This window comes from Phacochoerus africanus, chromosome 1 (genome assembly GCF_016906955.1).
Source record: "Phacochoerus africanus isolate WHEZ1 chromosome 1, ROS_Pafr_v1, whole genome shotgun sequence".
NCBI classification, from domain to species: domain Eukaryota; kingdom Metazoa; phylum Chordata; class Mammalia; order Artiodactyla; family Suidae; genus Phacochoerus; species Phacochoerus africanus.
The window spans coordinates 3,465,719-3,489,290 of record NC_062544.1 but is presented as its reverse complement, the minus strand read 5'-3'; the positions used below and the strand labels follow the sequence as shown (position 1 = coordinate 3,489,290).

General features: G+C 50.0%; 1 protein-coding gene across 1 annotated transcript in view; it reads right to left on the bottom strand.

The window, feature by feature from the left end:
• The window catches only part of ADAMTS16 (ADAM metallopeptidase with thrombospondin type 1 motif 16), a 166,622-nt gene that overhangs the window by 104,194 nt on the left and 38,856 nt on the right, over positions 1-23,572 (bottom strand). The window contains exons 4-9 of the mRNA XM_047766755.1: positions 19,034-19,313; positions 14,896-15,095; positions 12,030-12,113; positions 9,457-9,616; positions 7,383-7,488; positions 690-827 (exon numbers count right to left, since the gene is read on the bottom strand). Of these exons, the coding sequence (XP_047622711.1) occupies positions 690-827; positions 7,383-7,488; positions 9,457-9,616; positions 12,030-12,113; positions 14,896-15,095; positions 19,034-19,313 (968 nt within the window). The remainder of the gene's footprint in view (positions 1-689; positions 828-7,382; positions 7,489-9,456; positions 9,617-12,029; positions 12,114-14,895; positions 15,096-19,033; positions 19,314-23,572) is intronic.

The following is a 23,572-nucleotide window of genomic DNA, read 5'->3' as shown; positions in this document are numbered from 1 at the left end:
AACTGAAAATAGAATGACCATACGATCCAGCAAAGCCACTCCTGGCTATGTATCAAAACCACTGAAAAGATCCACATACCCCAATGGCCATCGCAGCATTGTTTCCGACGGCCAAGATGCAGAAGCAACCCGTGCCCATCAACAGACCCACATGTATACACCCCCCCACACACAGACACGCACACCACCCCTACACAAGAGAATACTACCTATCCATAAAAAAATAACAACATTCTGTCATGTGCAACAACACGGATGGGCTGGGAGGGTATTAGGGTCTTACACTAAGTGAAATAAGTCAGACAGAGAAAGACAGATACTGGACGAAATCTAAAAATAAAACAAACTAGTGAATACCGCAAAAAGGAGACAGACTCACAGGTCCAGAGAACACACTCCTGGTTGCCCGTGGGAAAGGGGAAGAGGTGAAAGGCACGAGAGGGGTTGGGGATCAAGAGGTGGGAATTATTATGTATAATAAAATGAGCACACTCCAAAGATACCTAGTGCAACATCGGGAAGACGGCCAGTACTTTGTAATAGCTGCAAATGAAGGATAACTTTAAACACTGCCAATCCCTGTGTGTTATACCTGCAACAAACTTCTAAAATATTGCACAGCAACTATAATTCAACAACATTTTTTTAAAGGCATGGAGAGAGACACCACCAGCTCCAGAGGCTCATACCTTAAAAATTTGTGCAGGTACTGGCGGCTGCAGGCTGACCAGGAGAAGACCCCGTTGCGTCCTGCCAACGTAGGGGACATGATGTTACCCTCCGACTTTTTACACACGTTCCCTTCTCCGTCATGGACCATGCCGAAGCTACGAGAGAGAAATGGGTCTTTCAAAACAAGGAACCGTTTCCACCGTGTAACACACACTGACAAACCCAGGTCAACACCGCGAGGGTGCCCCTTCTCCTGCGTGCCAGTCAGGCAAAAGAAAGCGTTCCAACAGCCAAACAGGAGAATATCCGAGGGGCCTTAGCCCCTTTCACCGAGCTGTCTGACGGCGTACACCAACGCCACAACAGAGCGCATGTCCAGATGTCGGCCAGGGGCAGATGTCTGAATGATAAGGAAGCCTCTCCAGTGGGGTGTCGAGGGCAGTTCCTTCGATCTCCTTGGTGAAGCTGATGCTGTTCCAGGTGCTGTCTTCTCTCTAGTCCTTGTCTGCTCCCCGAGAAATGATGGTCAGCATTTCCAGGTGTTGGTCCGGCTCTGCAGATGAGCCTGATGCTGAGAACCACTAAACAACTACGGCCACGCTTGGCGGGCTGACACTGCGTCCTACACCCGGTGCTGATCCGGCTCCGGCTAGGGGCTGCTTTGCAGAGGCCGTGACAACCAGTGCTTGACCAGACCCCCTCCGTCCCTTTGGAGGAAGGGGTTCCTCGGAAGGCCGGCAAGGAGCTACGATTGTGCTTATCTGCGGGCCTTGGGCTGCAGGTACATCTGTTACACTTGACTAAAACCCAGACCCCTTTGGGGCTTCCGCCTTGGCTTAGTATATGGAGACACCTCAAGCTACAGTGCCTGGGGGAACTCTCAATAGGGTCCTTTGCAGGTGTTCAAACCCCGCGATGCCAAGAGCACCCTCTTACGGTCACTGGAGAAAACTGCAGCCCTGCCCCCAGAAGAATCCCAATGATGGAGTGTCTTCCTGTCCCCAGCTCGTGGGCTTCCTGTTGGCTTCCTAAAGCTAGCCCTGTAGGAGAGCCTCACATTGCCATCTTCACCCGCCTCAGAAGAGCACCACCCACCACTGGGGAGGAAAGCCTGGGAAGTCCCAGAGCTCCGTAACCATGAAGACAGCCCATTAGGGCAGGTACGTTCTTGGAGAGGCCAACAATTCTGGGGACTCACCCAATCTCTGTGTGGGCTCCCGGAGGGCAATTCCGAATGAGTGGGACACAGGGGGAAGGGGAAAGCAAAGACGGACAGGTGGTTATTGGATCCGTGGACTTTCTGCCACCCAGAATCCCATGATGGATGGAAGGAGAGCTCCGGGGATGGGAGACACCAACTTGGGGGAAATGGATTCCCAAGGGGGGCCAGGGAATCTGCCCTTGCGGCTGAGGCTGAGGACTTAACTGGCTTTCTAAGAGCTATTAATTGTATCAGTAAAAGATAACAATTCCCATTGGTAAGCACATTAAATACATTTTCTAAGCTAAACCTCACTTCAAGCCTCCAAGGTCGGCAGAATACAACGGCAGCAAGACTGAGGGCTACAGCCAGGCTTGTCTGGGGTCTCAGAGTCGGGACTGGAGCCAACACTCTGAGGTCAGAGCCGTGGCAGCATCCCTGTCATAGCGTAACCCGAGCGTGATTGAAGGGGGTGTCCATGAAATCTGGGGCGCACTGTCGAGTTTCTGCAAAATTCCTGCCCAGTACCAAGGGTGATGTGCATGCATTCATTCCAGCCTCTGCCCGTTCTCTGAAGTTCTATTGAGCAACCAGTGGAGGTGAAGGTCACCACTCAGCAGAGGAGATGAGCCACCGCCATGGAGAGCGTTCACTGCAACCGCATGGTGGCTACCTTGTGGCCAAAGTGATAAAAACGGAAGCGCAAAGTACCTTCCACTGGGAGTTCCTGTCAGGACTCATTGGCAGCAAATATGATGAGCATCCATGAGGATGCAGGTTTGATCCCTGGCCTCACTCAGTGGCTTAAGGATCCAGCGTTGCTATGAGCTGTGGTGTAGGTCACAGATGCAGCTTGGATCTGGCGGGGCTGTGGCTATGGCTGTAGTTTAGGCCAGCAGCTACAGCTCTGATTCGACCCCTAGCCTGGGAACCTCCATCTGCCATGGGTGAGGCCCTAAAAAGACAAAAAAAAAAAAAAGTACCCCCCCCTGGCTGACCCCTGACCTGAATGTGAAGAAGATACACGACAGCCCAGCAACGCCCTGGATGTAGTTGCTACCCCTCCTGCCTACATCTCTAAGGAATTCAAAGCCAGAACGCCCTGGGTCTGGGAACATCTGGGTCTTAAACGTTTTCATCAAGGGCGTTTTCAACGATTCTTTCTAGCATCAATTCGCAGACTTTGCCGAGTATCAGACTATCTGAGAAATGCACCACACACATGGCTCCCTAAAGCTCACCCAGGTAGATTTTTGATTTAGTAAGTTGGGGCTTAGATCCTGGCCTCTGTGTCAGAATCCTAACACAGCAACGTGATTCGGATGCCCACCCAAACCTCAGCCCTGCTACGTTTCGAGTTGCATTTCCTAACAGTTCAAAGCCCACACCCTGCCCGGGACCCTGGCATCCAAGGACCATACGATGATCGCACTGGATATTAATGTCATAAAGTCATGGAAGAATGAAGAGGGTACCTTTTGAAGATACCGTTGGTATTTGGCAACTAAGAAATAAAATTACCATTCCAGTTAGACATCCCAGGCACTTTTTCCTTGCTTCCATGACTCCTAGTACTTTATTCAAAGTCCTTATCATCCTGGACGTTAAAACAGTACACACATCTTTCTTTCTTACCTGCCAGCTTATACGTTTCTACAGAAGAGAGGCTCTTCTTCACCATGCTCCAAGCCCCAGTGCCAGTGGACTTACTAGCCCATGACAGGAGATCCACTGATGTTTGTTGAATGAATAAAGAACCACCTGCTCCCTGCACCAGTCCTGGCTCTGTCCCACATGCTGAGAGAGCTAACACATCCTTGCTTCTGGCTCTAGTCTCTCTTCTCCCTTTTCCAACATAGATCCAACCACTGGTTCTTAGCAATTTCTACGTTAAGGTCAGATTCCTCAGTAGTCACCACAAGAGGTCTTAAGACAAAAACAAGTGGATTTAGTAGAAAAAACTAGCTGGACATGCACAGACTCTTTCTTTGAGCTAAAGGTTAGGAAAGCTACGGCCCAAAAGGCACGGGGCAGCCCCCCTCTACCCTCATTAATGGCCTCTGAATGTAAACCAGACTGAGGACGTGGCATTCACCTGCAAAACAGGATATTTTATTAAGCCCTAGTACGTGTAATATTACTTTTTAATTCTTAAGGTCCAGAACTCAGAAACTGACTTGGAGTTCATTGCCAAGGATGAGACAAAGCGAGCTCTTTGACCTCCGCATTAAACCCATGGTTCCTTCTCCAACAAACATCAGTCATTAAGTAAATCAACTGAATACATACGTTGGCCTTCAATTCAGCTGAAACGCACGGAATTTGGTTTTGACGTCCTCCTTGCTGTCACCCTTCTCATTTTAAAAAATTGTATATTGAAGTACAGGACTTCCCGTGTGGCTCACAGAAAAAACTGTATGGTGAAGTACAGTCGACTTGCGGTGTCATGTTTGTTTCAGGTGTGCGGCAGAGTGACTCGGTTATACAGATACCGGTATCCGTTCCTTTTCAGATTCTTTCCCCATATGGATTATCAAGGAATATTGACTAGATTTCCCTGTGCTGTACACTGGGTCCGTGTTACCCACCTGTTTTATGTATGGTAGCGTGTATATGTTAATTCCAACCTCCCAATTTAGCCCTCCCCCACCACAGTTCCCCTTCGATAAACCCAAGTTTGGTTTCAAAACCTGTGAGTCTGTGTCTGTTTTGTAAATAAGTTCCTTTGGATCATTTTCACTAGATTCCACGTATTAAGGATCTTACATAATATCGGTCTTTCTCTTTCTGACTTACTTCACTTCGTAGGGTGATTTGGGGTCCATCCATCAGCCCCTCTCATCTGGTGCAGTTGCCACAGCTAATGACACCCTAGGAAGACGCCCCCGGCACGCAATCGTTTGCTCATCCCTGACTCGCTGCACCCACTCCACCAACCCACGTGCTGACCGCACGGCTCGTCTCCGTGCCCAGCGAGGAGCGGGAGAGAAGAGACTGCCCCCAGGGGTTTCTGGGCTTTACGCCACGGGTGGAATTGCTCTACAGAGAGCAGATGTTGCCATCATCGATGCCATTGTCATGGTTACATTCCGATCCCCTGTTGGGGCAGTCAGCACACGGCCCGTCAGGTGCCCGTCTCTCCCACACATGCTTCCTATTTTTCTCAATTGGGTTGGAAGCGATTCCATTGGCAACACCGAATGTTCCGAGCTCCCAGTGCCTCCCGCATCTGCACAATGTTCTCCAAACATCCGTGCTCAGGAAGCAGTCAATCGTTTTCTGGAGGTTAATTCTAGGAGGAGAGGGACTCATCTCCATCCAATTCCAGAGCCCCTTCCCTTCCTCCCATCCACAGTCCTACTTGCAAGTCAAAACGCCCTTCTCTCGTTTGGAAGAGATGTGTCTTCCATCTACATCCAACCCTGGTGATGAAAGGAAATATGAAGAGGGAACTCTGTCCAACCTCTTGGGACAGAACACGATGGAAGACAGAGAAAAAGAATGTTATATATGGGTGCCTGGGTCACTATGCTGTACAGCACAAGTGGACACAATGTGAATCAGCTATACTCTCATAAAATTAAAAAAGAATAGCTGCCTTCTAAGAAAAAAAAATTAAAGCAAAGGCTGATACGCTGACATGGAAGCCTGCAAGTCTGGTCTTGGATGTATCACAAGTAATTTAGTTAAGTTCACCACCTGCAGCTGCCAGGCCGGCCAGTGCCTGAATCTCTACTGTTTATCTAATGCTGATTTGCTCAGCCCTCAGTGACTTAAATATTTCTTACCTTGATTGTTTAATTAAATTTCGGGCATGGTTCAGAGGATAGCAAGAGCCCCGTGTCGTTAAAATAATGAGAGTTTTTGAAGTTTTAACTCTGGTAGCCTATTAAAACTGCAATTATGACTTAACTGAAAGCTTTATAAAGTGTAGGGGCAATTTTCTAGGCACTGAGAAAGTCAATCATTACCTGCAATGATGACGGGAGCAGTAATAAGATACGAGGCTTCACTTTCAGGTCATCAGTTCACACAGAGCCAAAGTCTGTGGGGGCCTCTGTGAGATTCCATTAAAGGCAGGCACACGTGTGTATACAGAGGCATGTACGCACCCCCCCCCACACACATGTTTTGAAAAGGACAAGGTGACATGAATTGTTTCAGTCCAGTTTCTAACAGGGGATAGAGAAGTCAGCTTTGCAAAGGCCATATCACCGACAGTGCCTTTTGCAAGCTGTATGATTTGCAAATAAAATGTGATTGAAGGTGAACATAGAAAAACTGTAATTCTTGGTTGTGCATTTTCTAGGAGAAACATCACATAGTTTCAGTCCCTTGGGAAAACACTGGCATAACCACTACTGATTCTAGTATAAATCAGGGCACCAGCAGGAAGTCAGCAAGTGGTCCCCAAAGAGAAAAAAAATTAAGAGACGGTTCCTTAAGGTGAAGCAGTTTATAGATTATTAGACCAAGACACCTAACTTAAGAATAACAGCTACTACAGAGTTCCCACTGTGCTGGTTAAGAACCCGACTAGTTCTTAACCGCATGAGGATGTGGGTTTGTACCCTGGCCTCGCATAGTGGGTTCAGGAGCCAGCACTGCCGCAAGCTGCAGTGTAAGTTGCAGACGTGGCTCGGATCTGACGTTGCAGTGGCTGTGGCTGTGGCCAGCAGCTGTAGCTCCAATGAACCCCTTGCCAAGGAACGTCCATATGTCACAGGTGCAGCTTAAAAAAAAAAATTAAAAAAAGAATAACAGCTACTATAAGTAATTAACAGAACTGTTTCTACAGGAATAAGGTGAGTTTCTCACTTAAAAAGACATTGCTAACGACAAGCCCCCCATTGATGAGACTGCTTGTCCCACACTGGCCTCCATCTCTCCGCACCAAGACCCCAGGCTCCTCACTCACCCCAATGCTGCCCCATTTCACAGCCAGCAACGCTGGGCACGTGGGGATGCTGGAAGCAAACCAGCCCCTACCAGGTCTTACTTTCTGTCTTGCCTGCACTCCCCAAATTCTGCACAGCAATCAGACTCCATCTCTACACTTCAGGAAAGTGATATAGAACAGAAGCTTGAGAATAGCAAGTTACCAAGGGCGATGGATAGGCTTGTCACCGTCCTCAATGGCGGGAAGCCCTCCTGCAGGAGGAACTGACTGCAGTCGGAGCTTAGCCCGCAGGACCAAGTTCAAAGCTCAGGGCGGAGGAGCAGAGGCTGCAGGACAGTCTGCAGTCTGTGATCTCACACATGTATGACGGGAAAGGAAGGAGGAGAGAGGAAAGTCCAAACCCGGGCGTCACCAGCACTTTTCAGCGTGCGTAGCAAGGCTCAGACCAAGCAGAGGAAGCCCTCGGCGGGCACTTGCTACCCGTCCGTGGCGTTCTCACTGCACGTGTGCAACATCCCCCCACAGACCGGACCTCCCGCGCCAGCATCTCCCGACAACCCTCCCGTCCGGAAAGGCCCCAGGCTCCCCCTCCCAGGAGGATGCACTCACTTGTGTCCTGACTCGTGGGCGATGGTGAAAGCCAGTCCGAGCCCCGTGTCTTCATTAATGGTGCAGCTGCGGTATTTGCTGCACATGCCACTTATGGGCGCGAATCCTGGGGAAAGATCAAGTAGGAGTGGTGTTGCAATAAAGTGGGGGGATCATGTGGGGCACTCATCTCTGTCCTTTAGAGAAGCTGGGCTCTCATCTCTGTGGCGCGAAATATGAAGCGGCAAAGCCGCGGACCCTCCTAGAAAAAGGGCTCTTAATCCTGACTCTGGGGAAGCGGGTCTGTTCCGTCTTCGTGGAAAACAATCCAGTTGCGGGTAACGTTCAGGTGACAGGTTAGCACGGGGGCCAACTCCCGGCAGACGGAGGGGAACTTCCGCCTTTCTCTATAGAAATTTTTTGTGTCCCCAGAGCCCGAGGAAAGGCGCTGCAGAGAATGGGTGCGCCAGGCGGTCCCGAGGCCACTCCAGGTGGAGGACTTGCCCAGAGGGGCCCCAGGACTCAACATCTGTCATGCTCCTGGCCTCATTTCATGGAGATGACGGGCTACAGAGTGAAGTCACGGCAGGAACAAGCACGGTAGGGAGAAGCCCGGGGAAACCAGGCACCAGCTCCCAGGGCCGCCTCCTCCTCTGCGGAGACGCACAGGAGAGATTTCATTCTCCCAACGAGGGGAAACGCGTCCACCGTGGGTGCTCAGTAGACACCAGGCCCAGGCCTTTGGGTGGGGGCTGGTCACAGAGCACCCCTGCCTGGCACGAGACCACATTCCAGGCTCCCAGAAGGGAGGCAGGTGTTCCCTGTAAAGGGCGTTATCTCTGTGGTCTGGGCCCGGGGAGCCTCGCTTGTCAGGCAGGGTGGCGGGAATTGGAAGTCTTCAGAGGGTCTTCAGTCTTTTAGTCCAGCCCTGGGCCTGCCTTGTCCACAGGCCCTTCTGAGAACAAGCAGTCAGGACCAAGCTTTGTTCAACTATCTGAATACATTTTGTGATAAGGACTCCTCTTTGCTAAGACCTTGGGATGAAATGGAGAGCCAGAAAAAACAAACGACAAGTCCAGGAGAGCCCAGGTCAGGAGCACAGTGTGCTCAGTACTGCGATGATATTACACAATATACACCGAGGACCACCCAGCCCTATAAACATGTTAAAATGGCTACGGTTGAGGCGTTCCCGTCATGGCGCAGCAGCAACGAATCCGACGAGGAACCATGAGTTTGCAGGTTCGATCCCTGGCCTCGCTCAGTGGGTTGAGGATCTGGTGTGGCCGTGAGCTGTGGTGTAGGCCACAGACGCAGCTCGGATCTGACATTGCTGTGGCTGTGATGTCAGCCGGAGGCAACAGCTCTGATCAGACACCTAGCCTGGGAACCTGCATATGCTGCCGGTGCGGCCCTAAAAAAAAGCAGAAAAAAAAAAGGCTAAGAACTATAATATTGTTGTAGCATGGCTACAACATTTGAAAATACACTCTTTCACAGAATGAGTCACCCTTGAATCTACTGACCCCACTCTTACCACTGGAAGAAGAAATGGAAGAAATTATTTCTTTCTTTCTTTCTTTTTTTTTTTGTCTTTTTGCCTTTTCTAGGGCCGCTTCTCACGGCATATGGAGTTCCCAGGCTACGGGTCCAATCGGAGCTGTAGCCGCCGGCCTGCGCCACAGTCACAGCAACGCGGGATCCGAGTCACGTCTGCGACCCACACCACAGCCCACGGCAACGCTGGATCCTTAACGCACTGAGCAAGGCCGGGGATCGAACCCGCAAGCTCATGGTTCCTCGTCGGATGCGTTAACCACCGCGCCACGACGGGAACTCCCACAAAATTATTTCTTGAATTAGAAGAGACAGGCGCTCTTGAATCTGTGGGAGCTCTTCTCCTGTGAAAGAGCTGACTCCGGTGCACACACGCCTGCTTTATGTTTGGCCAAAGCTTATGCCAGGAAGCGAGTCTATTCCTTTACCACCGCTCCCAGGAGCAGCTGCCACGTCGGGACTCGGAGTGAGGGCAAAATAACTCCCTATCCCAGGCCGCTGATAGGAAGTGTTTCTCCAGTGCCCCCGAGGGCCTTACCCAGCGTGTCACAGGGCTCATTCTTCCAGGAGCAAATATCCAGGCCGGTGAGCAAGATGGCATGGTCATGGCGGGTCCCGTCCTGCCCCATCAGTCCGGACTGCCAGCGGCAGAAGCTGCTTAACGTGTGGTCCGCGTGATGGCTTATCACCAGCCCTGGCTACGCAGGGCAGACCGAGGGCCCGAGACAACAGGGGGAAAACAGGTCGTCATGCAGTTGTCCCTGGCACCGTCCTCACGTCCTCACAGCAACCTCACCCCGGCTTGGATCGCACATACGTAGGTGGATCGGAACGGCCTATAAGCTAATGCGTCCATTCTATGCAGTCAGCTCCCCAGGAAGATGCAGCATGAGAAACCTGCACAGACTCAGGGCAGACACTCACGCTCACTCCTCTAGTTTCGCACAAAAGCCCTCTGAACACGTGGCAGCGACCCCAAAAGATGACTCCTGTGCATGAAACGTTTGCCAAGCCTTTCTAAAACACTGAAAAATTACATCAGGCAACAAACGGATTCATGTACATGAGACGCAACACAAACACGAAAACACACCCGAAGGGCATTCTGCTTATTTCCTAACCACACTGGGCAAGCACGGTGCCCCATGTGTAAGTCTCTCAATAGTTGTTACTACAGTGTTAAATTAGGTCACTTCCCTACAGAGGCATCATGTTTGTGAGAAGATGCGGCTCAGCTGGCAAAGTCTGATTTCTAGAAACTAGGCCGGAACTAGAAGGAACCTCCACAGACGACTTTCAGCCTTACCCACAAGGACCAAGTTCTAATGATCAATAGTGGAATATCAGCTGGAAGGCCACCTGAACTCCTGGTAAATGAAAAAGCCGGGGGTGGCAGGAACATCTCCCAGAGCTGGCCGATGGATGAGTCACTTAAACCTTATTTACAGGTACGCTATGGTTTCCTATGGATGTGGTCAGAGAAGACCAGGCATTCCACCAGGTATTTCAGGGCTTGGTTAAAGCTTTCATGGCCAGACTGCTGTGTTGAAATTGCATTTTTCCATCACCAAACATGTTTTCTCCTTAAATGTTCACTGGGTGTCTGCAGAGAGCCCCATGCACCTGAGCTAAACGCTGGACATCGACCCTGGGACATGCCTGACATTCTTCCGCTGGTGATTTCCAGGAAAACGGCATTAATTAAAGTTAACCCAGGTGTACAATCAAACGATAACCTGGCTTATTCTCGGCAGCTTGGATGAATTCCAAGGTGAAACGTTTTCATACCAAGAATAATTAACCTGTCACCCGAGAAGCCCTGTGAGTTGGGCACCCCTCCCCAGACACACGCAGACAAAAGACAACAAAGGCGTAGCTCCCGGACTGTACTCAGGCCAGAAACAGGCCTGCCCGGGCAGGCACCACGCTGCTGAGCAAGCAAGCGCGCGGCACGCAGCGCCTGAAAGTTGGAAGGCACCTTAGATCTTAGAGATGACCTGAGATTCACCGAAAAATTATTTGTTTCCTAAACCAGGCGATCATGGCTATAACAGGACACGCTGCCAAGACCTCGGCAGAGGGGTGGGAGTGGATGCAGGATGTCCGGCCAGGATCCAGGGTTCACTCCCTCGAGTCCAGTCGGCAACTGGGTTGGGGCAAAATAGAACAGAGGGCCCCGAATGGCCAAGGCGCCCTTGCTGAGGCCACAGGAGGTCCACGCAAGTTCTCACTGTAAAGCGGGGTGAACCTCTGCGCGGTCACACGGGGCTTCGGAAATGAAGGTGCTGCTAACAAGATCCAGCAGAATTTGGGGTGTTCTAGCAATGAGAGAACGTGCTCGATGCTCTATACAGATCAAATCCTGAGACTAAGATGCTGAGGGTCAAGGGGCTGGGTCTCGGCTGTTGGGAGGAAACGGAGCGGAGCCGTGCGGCGCCGCACGGAGGGGTTTAACTCTGGGCTGCAGGACACTGGGGGTCTTTGCACAACACAAGAAAGGGCTCAACTCCACCTCCATCCTACGAGCTCGTGCTTTGCACTCAGCAGTCCTAGTGTATATCCTACCCAGGTATTTAAAATACCCCTTCTGGAGCTCCCGTTGTGGCACAGGGGAAACGAATCCGACTAGTAGCCATGAGGATGCCGGTTTGATCCCTGGCCTCACTCAGTGGGTTGAAGGATCCCTGGCCTTACTCAGTGGGTTAAAGGATCCGATGCGGCTCGGATCTGGCCTTGCTGGGGCTGTGGTGTAGGCCGGTGGCTGCAGCACTGATTTGACCCCTAGCCTGGGAACTTCCATATGCCACACGTGCAGCCCTAAAAGAGAAGCAATAAATAAATAAAAGTCTTTCGGTTCCATTTTTCATAAGCCAATCGAATGAGTATTTCTTACTACCCCTGCCCCAAAATCTTAAACAATACCAAATAATCATTAAAGGAACTGACAAGAAACCCATTGCCTTAGACACCAAAATATTAAAACATTTTTGTCACCAAGGGAAAAAAAGAGGTAAAGAATCCATAGCACAATCATATTCCGGAGAATAAATCATTATTTTGTACTTGCTGTTTTCTGGGGGAAAAATGCTCCTGGCTTCAAAGAGAGGATACCTGCTCTTCTTCCAGAAGAATCAGCCCTACGACGGCGATGTTGATATTCCCTCCTATGGTTCCATCCTTGAACAAGGCCGACACCTGAGAAACACAGGCGACCCACATCAGTCTCTGCAGAGGCCAAGCCCACCCCCAGCCCTCCGCCTGGAGTCCGCAGCCGAAGGCCAGGCCCGTGGCCTTCAGAGGCAGCAATGGTTCCTTACACTGCTGGGCAGACAGCTCTGGGAATATACAACAGCCCAGGAAGCCCACTGCTGGATCCTTGCCACTGGGGCCTGGAAATAAAATCATGACGTTTGGGAAGGTGGATTCTGCCTCTTATGAACCCCAATGAGGCCTCCTAGCTGGTAAGAGTCCTTATTAGACTGTAAGGGGGTCTGGGGTGTTGTTTTTGAACCACAGCGATGAGACACAGGTGGGCACTCCCCACGCTCTCCTCGCACGAGTCCAGAGCATAAGAGAGGCTCTGGGGAGGAGGCCCAGGGGGCACGAGACAGAGAAGGAAAGCGAATGTGGGAAGCAGGTGACCGAGGCAAGACGCAGACATCAGAGATGACATCCCAGGTGTAGAGGTGAGGGATCAGAGGGGCGTCGGGGTGACGATCGCCGACAGGGGACAGTCATGGGACGGGACAAGAAGCGGATTTGGCCCGGAAGTGACGAAATCCTGGAGAAGCTCTGCAGAACGGAGGCAGCCCCGGCCCAAGGCAGGGACGTGCGGGGAGCGGGGCGGGGGGTGCCTCTGGGTCACCTCCTCGCTCAGCTTCCTGGGACGAGGGAAACCTCAAGGACCCAGCCACCAAACACGACGGCAGCGGTAGCGAGCACGCCCGTCATGGGAGAGCAGAGCACATTCAGAGGTACTCTGATTATCCAAGTCGACCACTAAACATTTAAAAAATAGGAGTTCCTGGAGTTCCCATTGTGGTGCAGTGGTTAACGAATCTGACTAGGAACCACGCGGTTGCAGGTTCGATCCCTGACCTCGATCAGTGAGTTAAGGATCCAGCATTGCCGTGAGCTGTGGTGTAGGTCGCAGACGTGGCTTGGATCCCGCGTTGCTGTGGCTCTGGCGTAGGCCGGCGGCTATAGCTCCGATTCAACCCCTAGCCTGGGAACCTCCATATGCCATGGGAGTGGCCCTAAAAAGACAAAAAGACAAAAAATAAAATAAATAAGTAAATAAATAAAAAATAGGAGTTCCTTTCGTGGCCCAGTGGTTAATGAACCCGACTAGGACCCATGAGGATGTGGGTTCGATTTCCGGCTTCGCTCAGTGGGTTAAGGATCCTGCATTGCCATGAGCTGTGGTGTAGGTGGCAGACGCAGCTCAGATCCCGAGTTGCTGTGGCTGGGGTGTAGGCCAGCAGGTGTAGGTCCGATTCAACCCCCTAGCCTGGGATCTTCCACATGCCGTCAGTGTGGCCCTAAAAAGCAATAAACAAAACAAAAACAAGACAAAAAACCAAACCAAAACAAACAAACAAAAAAACATTTAAAAAATGTTTTCATTACAACCTCCTGTACCACACAGGGGGCACTATCTAATCTCTTGGGTTAGAACATGATGGAAGTTAGTGTGACGGAAGGAATGTGTGTACATGGATGACTGGGTCACTGCTGTACAGCAGAAATTGGCACAACACTGTAAATCAACTATTCTTTAGTACAAAACGTGTACTTTCAAACTTCAAGGACAACAGGGAGAGAATACTGATCATTCTGAAATACTCGACGTGAATATTCAAATATAAACAAAATAAAATAAAAATACACTTTGGTTGGCCAGAGATGTGGCCTTCTGTTGTGTAGATTTCACTTAAAAGAAATGGGATTTAGATACTTCTCATTATTCAATAGTTACTACAGCTCCCAAGGAGCCACAGCCACGTTTCATCTGCAGTGACGTCCTACAAGGTGTGTGGCCTCTTGTTCTTCCTTGTAGACGAAGTCATGTCTATTCAATATTTGAACATTCATATCATTAAAAAGATGGGTAGTTCTGTACTGCCATCTAAAACCACACACATAATGCTGATAAGTAGCTTTATTCTGCTCAAATGTCTCAGCAGCCTCTTATAGATTTCTGATAATTGAAGGCATCCGTAAACCCCAAATCCATTACTGGCTGAGAGCAAAGGTCAAATTGTTCATCTTCCTATTTTTGTTCTCTGAAGGTCTAACGTCTCTTCTTTTTTTTTTTTTTTTTTTGTCTTTTCTAGGGCTGCACCTGTGGCATAGGGAGGTTCCCAGGCTTGAGGTTTCCCTCGTCCCAGGGGTCTAATCGGAGGTGCAGCTGCCGGCCTACACCACAGCCACAGCAACACGGGATCTGAGCCATGTCTGCGACCTACACCACAGCTCACGGCAACGCCGGATCCTTAACCTGCTGACCTGCTGATTGAGGCCAGGGATCGAACCCACAACCTCATGCTCCCTAGTCGTATTCGTTAACCACTGAGCCACGATGGGAGCTCCAAAGAAGGTCTCTTCTGATTGGAGGGTACTGAAAGTGAGGAAGATATCACAAACAGAGTATTTCTGGCGAAGTTCCCACGGTGGCACAATGGGATGGGCAGCATCTCTGCAGGTTCAATCCCCAGCCTGGCACAGTGGGATAAAGACGCCGGCACTGCCACGGTGGCAGCGTTAGGTCCCAACCGTGGCTCAGATCTGATCCCTGGCCTGGGACCGCCATAAGGTTTTTCTTTTTTTCAAAAAAACAAAAAAAACAAAAAAAAAACCCTTTAAAAACCTTCCTCATGTACAAGACAGAAATCCACAAGTAAAAGCAGGAGGTAGGACACACACGCCCGTGCAGGTGGCATCGAGCCCGCGACGGAAGCAGGAAGGCTGGTCCTACCATGTTGAGTACGGTCAGGACGTAGGTGGTGATGTTTTCGGGGCCGTGGTTTTGCATCATCTTTCTGTCAACCACCACCAGCGTCTCCACGGTCAGCTCCTGGTTCCTGTGGGACTTGAGCAGGGAGCGTCTGTGCCTTGACCGTGACGTGTACTCGTCGGGCAAGACGAAAAGGTCTTCCCGGGGAGGCTTGGGCATGTCTACGAAGCGACATTCAGAGAGGAAGTGAAAGCAAGACTGTCACGCAGAACCAGTGGTGGAACTCAGCTTGAAACACTGGATTTCACAGGGTCTTGCAGAATAGACTCGTGGCTGGGGAGGGGGAGGGAGTGGGGTGGTTGGGGAGCTTGGGAATGGATGAGCAATGAGAGCCTGCTGTGTCGCACGGGGAACTCTGTCTAGTCCCTTATGATGGAGCCTCATAATGTGCAAAAACAGAATGTGTACATGCATGTGTGACTGGGTCACCTTGCTGTACAGCAGAAAAAAAAAAGTTGTATTGGGGAATAACTATTAAAAAAGTTTTTTTTTTTTAAAAAAAAAACAAATAAAAAAGTCTACAAGGGAAAAAACAAAACAAAACTGGATTTTAGGAGTTCCCGTCATGGCTCAGCAGAAACGAATCTGACTGGTATCCATGAGGACGCAGGTTCGATCCCTGGCCTTGCTCAGTGGGTTAAGGATCTGGCGTTGCAGGTCACAGACTCGGCTCGGATCCTGCGTGGCTATGGCCGTGGTGTAGGCCAGCGGCTACAGCTCCAATTGGGACCTCTAGCCTGGGAACCTCCATGTGCTGCGAGTGCGGCCCTAAAATGATCAAAAAAAAAAAATCAAGTGGATTTTAAAAATGAATGTTCGTGGTGTGGACCATAAAACCCTGAAAACTGTGATGCAAAACTTGGGTTCAAGTGGAAGACTAAATTTAAATAAAGCTTGCCTTAGTCTACATGTCATGGAATTCATTACTCCGTTGACCTGGTATAAATCTGTCCTGATTTAAAACCAAAAGATGACTTCGGCTCTGAAGTGCTGGCATCTAAAAGCACCACGTGCCAACACTCTGAGCATCAGGATCCGTGCAGCAGGGCTCCGCCTCGGAGTGGAACTCAGAGGCACGAAAAGCAGTTCTGTCTCCCATCGTGTTCTTACTTGAAGACGTTTAATGACCGAATTGTTTTTAAAGTTCATTCCTGTGTCTGGACACACAACTGGTTTGTCTGCAGTGTTTCGAATGGGCAATAAAATGCTCAAGACAAATCCATTTCGCCACAGAGCTGAGTTTCCTACAAAGTAACATGACTAGTTACCTAATTTAATGGGAAGACAAAATATACTCTGAGCAAGCTGTTTCAAAAAATAGTTTGGGGGTTTATAATCAGCAAGTTAACACTGCATTAAAAACTACTAGGTTTAGTGGATGCCTCAGAAAATGTGGTTGGAATAGTTTCATGAGAAAAGAGGTTTCAATACCCACATATTTAGGTGGCACTAATTCAGAAGCTATGCCAACCTTATTCATGGAGCCCACTGCTAGAAGATGCTGTTTGTTTGACTGGTACCCATGTCCATGACATCTTATCTCTCTTTGCTGAAATACTTTCAAACCTAAATGAACCTTTTGGCAGATCCCAGTAATCCTGGCTCAAGTTCAACAGTCCCTCACCATGTACCAAGTTCACTGGTGCAATTTACACGGAAGTGGCCTCCATCCAAGGGATGTCTACACAAACGCCATTCAGGCTCTACGCCAGCCCAGGGTAGGGGCGAGGCCGCAGGCACACAGGGAGTGAACACAACTTCTTGGCAGCCCCTCCCTAGAAAGCGTTGGAACTAGGTCTCAGACCGGGCAGTGTGGTCCTAGGCCATCAGTCCGACTCTCAGCGGTGGAAATTGTGCACAGGGCGAAAGTGGAGCCAGCATAGGAGTCGGCCCCCAGGACTAGGATCAGAGCAGAAGCACCCGGGGTGATGCTCTAACTGGCCTGGGCTCTGACAAGCCCCTTAGAGCACATTGCTCACCCCTCAGAACGGTCCTTTGGCATTTCCCCCAAACACAGGAGTCCCAGCTCCAAATCCATCTGTGACGCCCACCCCTGGGAACAGAGAGCTAATCCACGAGCCCGAGGTTCAGAATCACTACTGATTTTAAGCAGATCAGTCTGCTTTTGTCTGCCCTTTTTCACGGAGAGATGCCTAAATACACAGACCAAAAAAAAAAAAAATTCTCATTTTCTAAACCAGAAACTCTCTTAGGGAAGACTTTTTGCAGGTGTGAACCTCACTGAGATCAAGGATTGGGGTTCCTCCAGGCAAGCCCAAAGCCTCATGGACGTGGGCATGGACCCCAAAGGTGGGGTCCCGAGAATTAAATATTCAGCCTGGAAGCACCATGGGTCAGTTCTTCTAGATCCGGCCCACGGCCACTCAGGGGCCAAGGGTTTGGACGGCCTTGTGTCCAGCAGAAGCGGCTGAAACTGTGGCAAAGCCAAAGCACCAGGCCGACCACCGACGTCACTGACCCACAGGAGGAGTTCTGCGGCGCTTTTTGTTTTTTTTCTAGTTTTCACATGAAGACAAAGGTTATTTTCTGTTGTTGTTGTTTCCCAAACACAAACCTTACTGTACAGTTTAGTGTCTTTTTCAAATAACTGCCTCTCACCAACCCAACCCCACTCCTGAGATCCTGAAATGCCTCTGGAGGCAAATACACCTGCAGCTGTGCACACGTGCACGGGCACGCCCAGAAGAAGAACCGCTCTGCGCTGTGTGCACAGCTGGGCCTTCGGGCTACTGGGTTCTGATCACCCCCAGGTAAGGAGGAAGAGCTCACATTCAGTCCAGAAGGGTCAGCACAGCTGGACGGCTCAGGGCCACGTTCATGTTTGCATCAGGCCCTGGCTGGTCTGCCCAAGAGGTCAAGCCAGCCCTGCCCACCTTTGCTGCCTGGACCCAGGTTCTTGGTCATCCCTCTGTCCCAGACACAGAGACTCTGTCCTGCTCTGACCACACCCTCACCAGAAACCCTTGAGCACCATCTGGCACCGTCCTGGCTCTGACCTTGTCCTGCCCGAGTCCTGTCCCTTAGTCTCCAGCTTCCTGGCCCCTCCCGGCCACCTCTCCTGCTTCTCGCCGGCCTCAGGCAGCTGCTGCTGGTCAGGGTGCCCTGTCAGCCTGCCGTCCCCTGCCCTGTGCTCGGCTCTGTTCTTCTGCTGCCTCCTCCCGGCCAATTAGGTCGTTTCTCAAGACCATCTGAAGGTTGCCTGAGACTTCCATCTACAAGGATGCTGGAAGTTCAGACGACACAGGTACGGACAGTTCAATGGCACGTGTACTTCTGCCAGAGGTGCCAAGGGACTCTGGGTCTTCCTCTCTAGCCCACAGCATCTATGGAGACCCTGCCTGTGCCCACCTGTATTTTAGGGTGCTGGGCCTAGCAGCCAACACCACCAAGCAGCAGAGAAAGAGGGGGCTGGGGGAAGATGAGCCTTCCGGAGGCTCCTTGGGAAGGCTTACTGAATAAAGCGATGCTTGAGGGGAAAGCTGAAGGAAGTGAGGAAAAGTCCAGAAAACACTCACCTCCTATTCCTGAGTCTGTGACAAGCTCCTACATAAAATATAAATATCACATCTCTTCCTAAACGTCCGTGACGCAAAGAGAGAAAGCTCTGCCAAAGCCCTAGTGATAAATCGCAGGTAAGTTATGTCCTGCAAACTCTGTCTTCAGACGTGGTGGTGAGTGAGGTCCATAAACCTGCTGAGGGATACATCAGCTCAGCAGGAAAAGCATGTGAGCCTTAATAAATCTAGACCTTAAAAATATAGAATTACTGGGCAGACATGCCAGGGTTCTTTTGAAGACGCCCGGCGGATTCTGCATTTCTGCACTGTGTCATTTAATCTGCCTGGGGAACAGCTCTTTGAGAAAACATCTACCGCCATCTCTGCATCTGGCACAGAGAGGTGTTTTACCCTGAAGGTACAGGTGTGACCGGATCCCTTTAGACTCATCCTTTAAGTGTAGCAAAGGCAGTCAACACATTTCGCCTTGAGGGCGGACTGCTTTGAAGAAAATTAAAAATACCATTGGCTTACATGAAGGCCTGATTGTTAAACAGACAAAAAGAATCGCCCTTACATACATTTCTTGCGTCTTCCGCAGAAATGCTGCTTCTGCAGGTGCCTGGGGCTGACGCCTCTGCGCAGGGGTGGATGTTGGTGCTGGAGGTGGCGGTTTTCCAGGTCCCACTTTTTCTGGCTCCTGGCCATCTGGGGGGGCTCTGGACCCTGTGGCTCGGTGGATCTCTTGTACAGGATGTGGGAGGGGGGGGTCCCCTCTGCAGAGGCCCTGAGTCTCCCTGCCAGGTGCGAAGGAAGTGGCTTCAAGAAGTAGTCCGCTTCCTGGGTTCTTATCATGCCTGACTGCAGACAGAGAGGGAGAGGGAGACACGTGTTGCTGTGTTAGTACCCGCTCGCAGACACGCTGTCCCCCCAGGGACAGCTCACACGGAAAGGACACACGGGGGGCTGAGCAGGAGGCACGGGAAGGACCCGCTGCTGAGTGCTTTCCAGCCGCATCCTTCCAGACACCGCGGTGTGGAGGGACCCCGACCTCCCGGAGACGGTCCCCAACATACCAAGGTCAAGGGACCTCGAGCCACAGAAAGGAGGAAGCACACCCGACGCCCTCGGTATTAATGTGAGTGTCGGGGGCAGCTCCCCAAAGAAAAACGGACAGTTATAATCCAGTCCTGATACAGTGATTTGCAAAACTCGATCCAAACTTGGATACAATGTGACAATTTCTACAAAGGTGCACCTTAAGGAAATTAATCCAGAAGAAAAAGCACCACATAATAGGGAATCGGGGAGGCCTTTCTCTTTTTTATATTATTATAGTTGGTTTACGATGTGGTGTCAAGGGAGGCATTTCTAAGCCAATATTCGGAAAATAGGAAAGAACAGATGATAAAACCTGAAAACTGTCTTACAGCCTCCAAGGCGCGGAAGCACAAACGACAACACTCGGAGGAGAGAGACTTGAGAGATTCCCTTTTACCTTTTCGGGTGACAAGTATTTGATTTTATTTATTTATTTTTGTTTTTCATGGAAATTTTAATCGCCTTCCCCCCATGTGTGTGGTCTGCTTTAATTGTATTTTTTTTTTTTTTGACAAGTATTTGAAAAACTTGATTACTCTTAGGAGAAATGGAGACAAACAGGCAACGTGACACCCTGGGAAAGGGGACACCAGAGCCGGACCCAGGAGGGGCCACCATGGCCACCGCCCTCCTCACTTAACACTGAAAATGTATAATTCAATTCTAGGATTTTAACCTTTGGAAATTCTTGCCACATACTTCTTGTAGGTGCTTCCCCAATCTTGACAAATACGTGTAAATGTATATGAGTCATGGTAATTGTAGCCAAGTACAGACAAAACAAAATACACCAAAACCAAGAAATAATCTAAATGTTTACCAATTAACTCAGGGTAATTTTTAAAAAACACATGTATATATTTGGGGGGGGGTACATAACCATTAAAAAAAGGCCAGCTGGTTATTGCACTGACAATAATCTTAACGAAACATTTTTTTGTGCGAGCGCCTAAGGCTGCAGCCAGCATTTTCCGTATTGCATCTTATGTATCACTCACAGCCATTCTCTGAGGTGCCTCTTTCATGGATGAGGACATAGAGAGCTAGAGTGATGAAATGACATTTTCCAGAGTTCCCAGCATGGCTCAGCGGAAACGAATTCGACTAGGAACCATGAGGTTGCAGGTTCGATCCCCGGCCTTGCTCAGTGGGTTAAGGATCCAGTGTTGCTGTGGCTGTGGTGTAGGCCGGCAGCTGCAGTTCCAATTCAACCCCTAGCCTGGGAACCTCCATATGCCAAGGGGGCGACCCTAAAAAGACTAAACAAATAAATATATAACACTGTCAAGGTCACCTGGCTAGGAAATAAAATGTAAGGGTGTGAACAAAATCTGAATAAGTTGCAAACCTGTAAGTTTATTTATGTATTTATTTATTTATTTATTTTCTTTTTAGGGCCACACCTGCAGTATATGGACGTCCCTAGGCTGGGGGTCGAATCAGAGCTGCAGCTGCAGCTGCCTACACCACAGCCACAGCAACGGGGGTTCTGAGCCACGTCTGTGACCTACACCACAGCTCACGGCCACACCCAATCCTTAACCCACTGAGTGAGGCCAGGGATCGAACCCGCACCTCCACAGAAACAAGCCAGATCATGAACCCACTGTGCCACAGCGGGAACTGCAGAAAATTTTAAAAGCATTTAATACAGTATATAGAATGATCCCCAATGTATTCACCTTTAAATAGTGCCTCTGCACCTAAGACATTTTCCTTGAAGGACTGATGGGAAATTGCTGATGCCGATGAGTTCAGGGAGAGAAAACTGAGGAGGAGGATGCGGGAATCCTTTCACTTTTACATCTTTAGGCACAACTCAAGGTTTTAAAATCGGCGTTCACCCTTACTTTAAAAATGTCAATGGGGAGTTCCCGTCGTGGCTCAGTGGTTAACGAATCCAACTAGCATCCATGAGGACATGGGTTCGATCCCTGGCCTCACTCAGTGGGTTAAGGATCCAGCGTTGCTGTGAGCTGTGGTGTGGGTTGCAGACACGGCTCGGATCCCATGTTGCTATGGCTGTGGTGTAGGCTGGAGGCTACAGCTCTGATTGGATCCCTAGCCTGGGAATCTCCATATGCCACGGGAGCAGCCCTAGAAAAGGCAAAAAGACAAAAACAAGGAAAAAAATGTCAATGGCATTTCTGGATCATGGGATTTCAGATGAATTTTTTTTTTCCCACTGTACAGCAAGGGGATCAAGTTATCCTTACATGTACACATTACAATTACATTTTTTTCCCCACCCTTTGTTCTGTTGCAACATGAGTATCTAGACAAAGTTCTCAATGCTACTCAGCAGGATGAATTTTAAAGTCCTTGTAAATGATCTTTTAAGACACCTTTACAATTTTAGAATGCAATTCATTACTCCTACAGAGCTATCCAAGTATCGTTTAGAATGCTCCAAAACACTCTTATAGGCGTGCTGATTTTTCCAAGGTACTCTGATAATTGAGCACACTGATTAGACACTTCCTAGGTACTCAAGGATACAGATGCTGAGGCACCTGTTCTGAGTGGGCCTCTGGTCCAGGAGCCTGCGTCGCAGAGTCTCTGGGGTCTCAGCGCCCATGACTGCCCAGCAAACAGTGTTCTGCTGGGCTGAGCTGTCCTGCCTGGGTCGGGGTATCTGCAAAGTGTGGGGTGACAGGCATGGACAAGCCCTGCTCAGATCTTGGGTAAGGGCCAAATCCAGCCCTCGGGTCAGGAGGGTTGCGGGCGGAGGCAGAATAGAAGAGCAGAGATGAAGCACTGGCTGCAGTGCTCCTGCTGGTGGGAAAGACTCAAGAGAAGGCAAACCTGGGAGACTATCAGGGAAGCCATCGGCACCTGGGGGGCAGACCGCCCGGCACCCAGATGCCAGGGAGCCTGGAAAGGTAAGAGCCTTGGAATTTATGTCCTGGATCCAGCAGGAGGAGGAGGGGCGGGGGCTCTCATTCCTGCCTCTGTGGGTGACTGGGAACCCTTCTGGCCTAGGACTCAACTGATTCAACTGGGATGGATAACACTTTATTTATGGATTCTAATTTTTTTTAGGGCCACACCTGTGGCATATGGAAGTTTCCAGCCCAGGGGTCAAAGTGGAGCGGCAGCTGCCGGCCTACACCACAGCCATTGCAAGGTGGGATCCGAGCTGCATCTGCAACCTACACCACAGCTCACAGCACGCCAGATCCTTAACCCACTGGGCGAGGCCAGGGAGCAAACCTGCACCCTCATGGATATTATCAGGTTCTTAACCTGCTGAGCCACAACGGGAACTCACAGATAATACATCAAAGTCTGCAGATCTATCCAGGAAGAGCCAAGTCTGGAATTACATAATAGCTAAAGCCGGCTGGGTTTCATCCTTTTAGCATCAAACTAACCCAAGAGCAGGATGTGTTCAGCCTGCTGTGAAAACATGATCAGAGGGTTTGGCGCAGTACTGAAGGTAACTGCTTGAAATGTTAAACGAAAACAAATAATAAACTTTTGCTTAAAAAAGCCCTTTTCTGATATGCAAACAACCCTTTGCTTTTCAAGTCACCCTTAAAAGACGATCAACTCCTGTCTGCTCTTCAGATTAGATGATGCTTCGTGTCTCTGGCGCGAGCCTGCGGACTCACAGAGAACAGAGTGATGAAGCAGACCCCCGGCCTCTACCCCCGATGCCAACACCGTGACCTCTGTGACTCTGGGCGAGTTACTCCTCCCCTTGGTGTGGACCTGTCACCTAGGGAGGGGACACAAAGGCACACAGCTGCTTGCCAGGGTCTGCAGGACTTAACAATTTTATATATATATATATATATATATATATATATATATATATATGTAGGAGTTCCTGCTGTGGCCCAGCGGTAATGAACCCAACTAGTATCCATGAGGATGTGGGTTCGATCCCGGGCCTCGCTCAGTGGGTTAAGGATCTGGCGTTGGGTGAGCTGTGGTGTAGGTGGGCAGACGCGGCTCGGATTCTGTGTTGCTGTGGCTGTGGTGTAGGCTGGCAGCGGCAGTTCGATTTGACCCCT